The sequence below is a fragment of the Alexandromys fortis genome, unplaced genomic scaffold (assembly GCF_014885135.2).
Source record: "Alexandromys fortis isolate MF-2015 unplaced genomic scaffold, M_Fortis_MF-2015_v1.1 scaffold_6151, whole genome shotgun sequence".
NCBI classification, from domain to species: domain Eukaryota; kingdom Metazoa; phylum Chordata; class Mammalia; order Rodentia; family Cricetidae; genus Alexandromys; species Alexandromys fortis.
Window position 1 is genome coordinate 1 of NW_026074010.1, and position 1725 is coordinate 1725.

A 1725-nucleotide genomic window follows, 5' to 3' on the forward strand; every position below is an offset into this window, starting at 1 on the left:
TCCATTTTCCTGCAAAAGTCAAGAATAATAATTTTTTTCTGCTGTGTAGTACGCTTCGTTTTCTCTTTTGTATGCTAAAAAGATTAATAGACATTTATCAATATCTGATCTCTCTTACAGAGTATGACAACATTTAGTCAAATGTTCATCTCTGTGGATCAGTATGAAGGGGCTGATAACTGCATAACCAAGGGTGAGAAACTCTGGAACATATAGAATTTTGGAATAACTCTCTATAAAGAAAGAAAAATATAAAGAAATAAAACAATCTGTTAAATAGAAGAAAACAAAACATAGCATCAGAAGGAGGACACTCTGAGCAGCTCTCAGCTCAGGGAGAGTTCTGTAGAGAAGCTTGGAGTTCTGAAGGTAGAGGACATGCTGGTGGTGCTTGTGGAGAAGAAGTACCATGTAGCCACTGGCCCCTCCCATGGCTCCCTGAAACACAGCATCTCTCAGGACCATAAGGGTGAGAAAAATCCATCTTGTTATCCTGCTTTCTGGCAGAAAATAGCAATAGTTGCTGCCCCCTTTACTCTGAGTTATGTTCACACTCTTGATATTTTTAATGTAATATAGTAAGTTCATGCTGATCAAGGAATTGAGGATCCAAAAGAAGAGCAGCGAGCAAAGAATGTGCTGTGGAGTCTTTAGGTTGAGCCTCTGCCACCTGGAGGCTCTGGGACTGATGGTGATGGCCTGGACCACAGTGAGGAGACTGCTGGTGCAGATGGAGAGGCCCCGGGACACTCTTGCCAGGTAAACCACAACTTTACAACTGGTGTCATCTAAGAAATTTCTGAAATTAAAGGCTTCTATTGTCTTCGGCATTCCCTTTGAAAGAAGCATTATAGTATTTGTGAGCGCCAAGTGAGCAAGAACAAGGTGAATAGGTTTCTTCTCAGTGCTTTGGAACACGTGTATGTAACTCACGAAAACTAAGATGTTTCCCATGGTGCCAACCCCAGTGAGATAGAAGAAGACTGTGCCCTTGACAGGATCCAAAACCATCCTTAGATCGGATGCAGAAGTGCTTGATCCAGCAAATGCCTTTGTGAAGAAATCAGTGAATCATGATAAGCATCAGCAAAAAAAAAATTTTTTTTAAATCTGCTTACTTTTCTGGAGGAAAGGGAATGATATATATATATATATATTATTGTTCATCTATTGACACAGAACTTACTTGAAGACTTGTTTTCAAAAATCTAAATTTTCAAGCTATATATTTAATTTATACTCTAAAATCTAATCTACTTGTTCAGATTGATATATCTCACCTCTGTTCTGTTCCAGCATGCCTGAAGTAACACCAGTGGCCCAAACCAGAATTTCTCTAAGCATTTTATTTTTCATTCTATCATATTCCTGTAGTCCAGTCCAGTAAATCATGCTCACCCATCTGCCATGTGGCATATACAAACATCTGTGAAGTCCTATCGCTTTATCACATTGACCACCTCCCAAATTCAACCACAGTTTGATTTCCAACAGAGCCTGGAGCTGTTCTAGATATGTTGAAGTTTATCGTGTGGGTTAGAAGATTAATTAGATATGTTTAAGATCGGGACCTGATAAAATTTTGTTTAAAACAGTTAATAAACAAAGGATCTGGCGCCCTCTTTTGGTTTCTGCGGGCACAAGTCATGAAAGCCGGACAGTTACTAGTAGGAAAAGCAGATTTGTTCTTAGAGAAGCTAAATAAGAAGGAGAACCCAAAGAAAA

General features: G+C 39.1%; 1 protein-coding gene across 1 annotated transcript; it reads right to left on the reverse strand.

The window, feature by feature from the left end:
• Positions 1 to 114: 114 nt before the first annotated feature.
• Positions 115 to 1011, reverse strand: LOC126496507 (putative vomeronasal receptor-like protein 4). Its single transcript, XM_050133996.1, has one exon. The coding sequence runs from the start codon at positions 1009 to 1011 to the stop codon at positions 115 to 117; it is 897 nt and encodes a 298-aa protein (XP_049989953.1).
• Positions 1012 to 1725: the final 714 nt, after the last annotated feature.

Bases quoted from the DNA above. Each gene is read 5' to 3' on its own strand.
- LOC126496507 (XM_050133996.1), bottom strand. From the start codon at position 1,011: ATGGTTTTGGATCCTGTCAAGGGCACAGTCTTCTTCTATCTCACTGGG.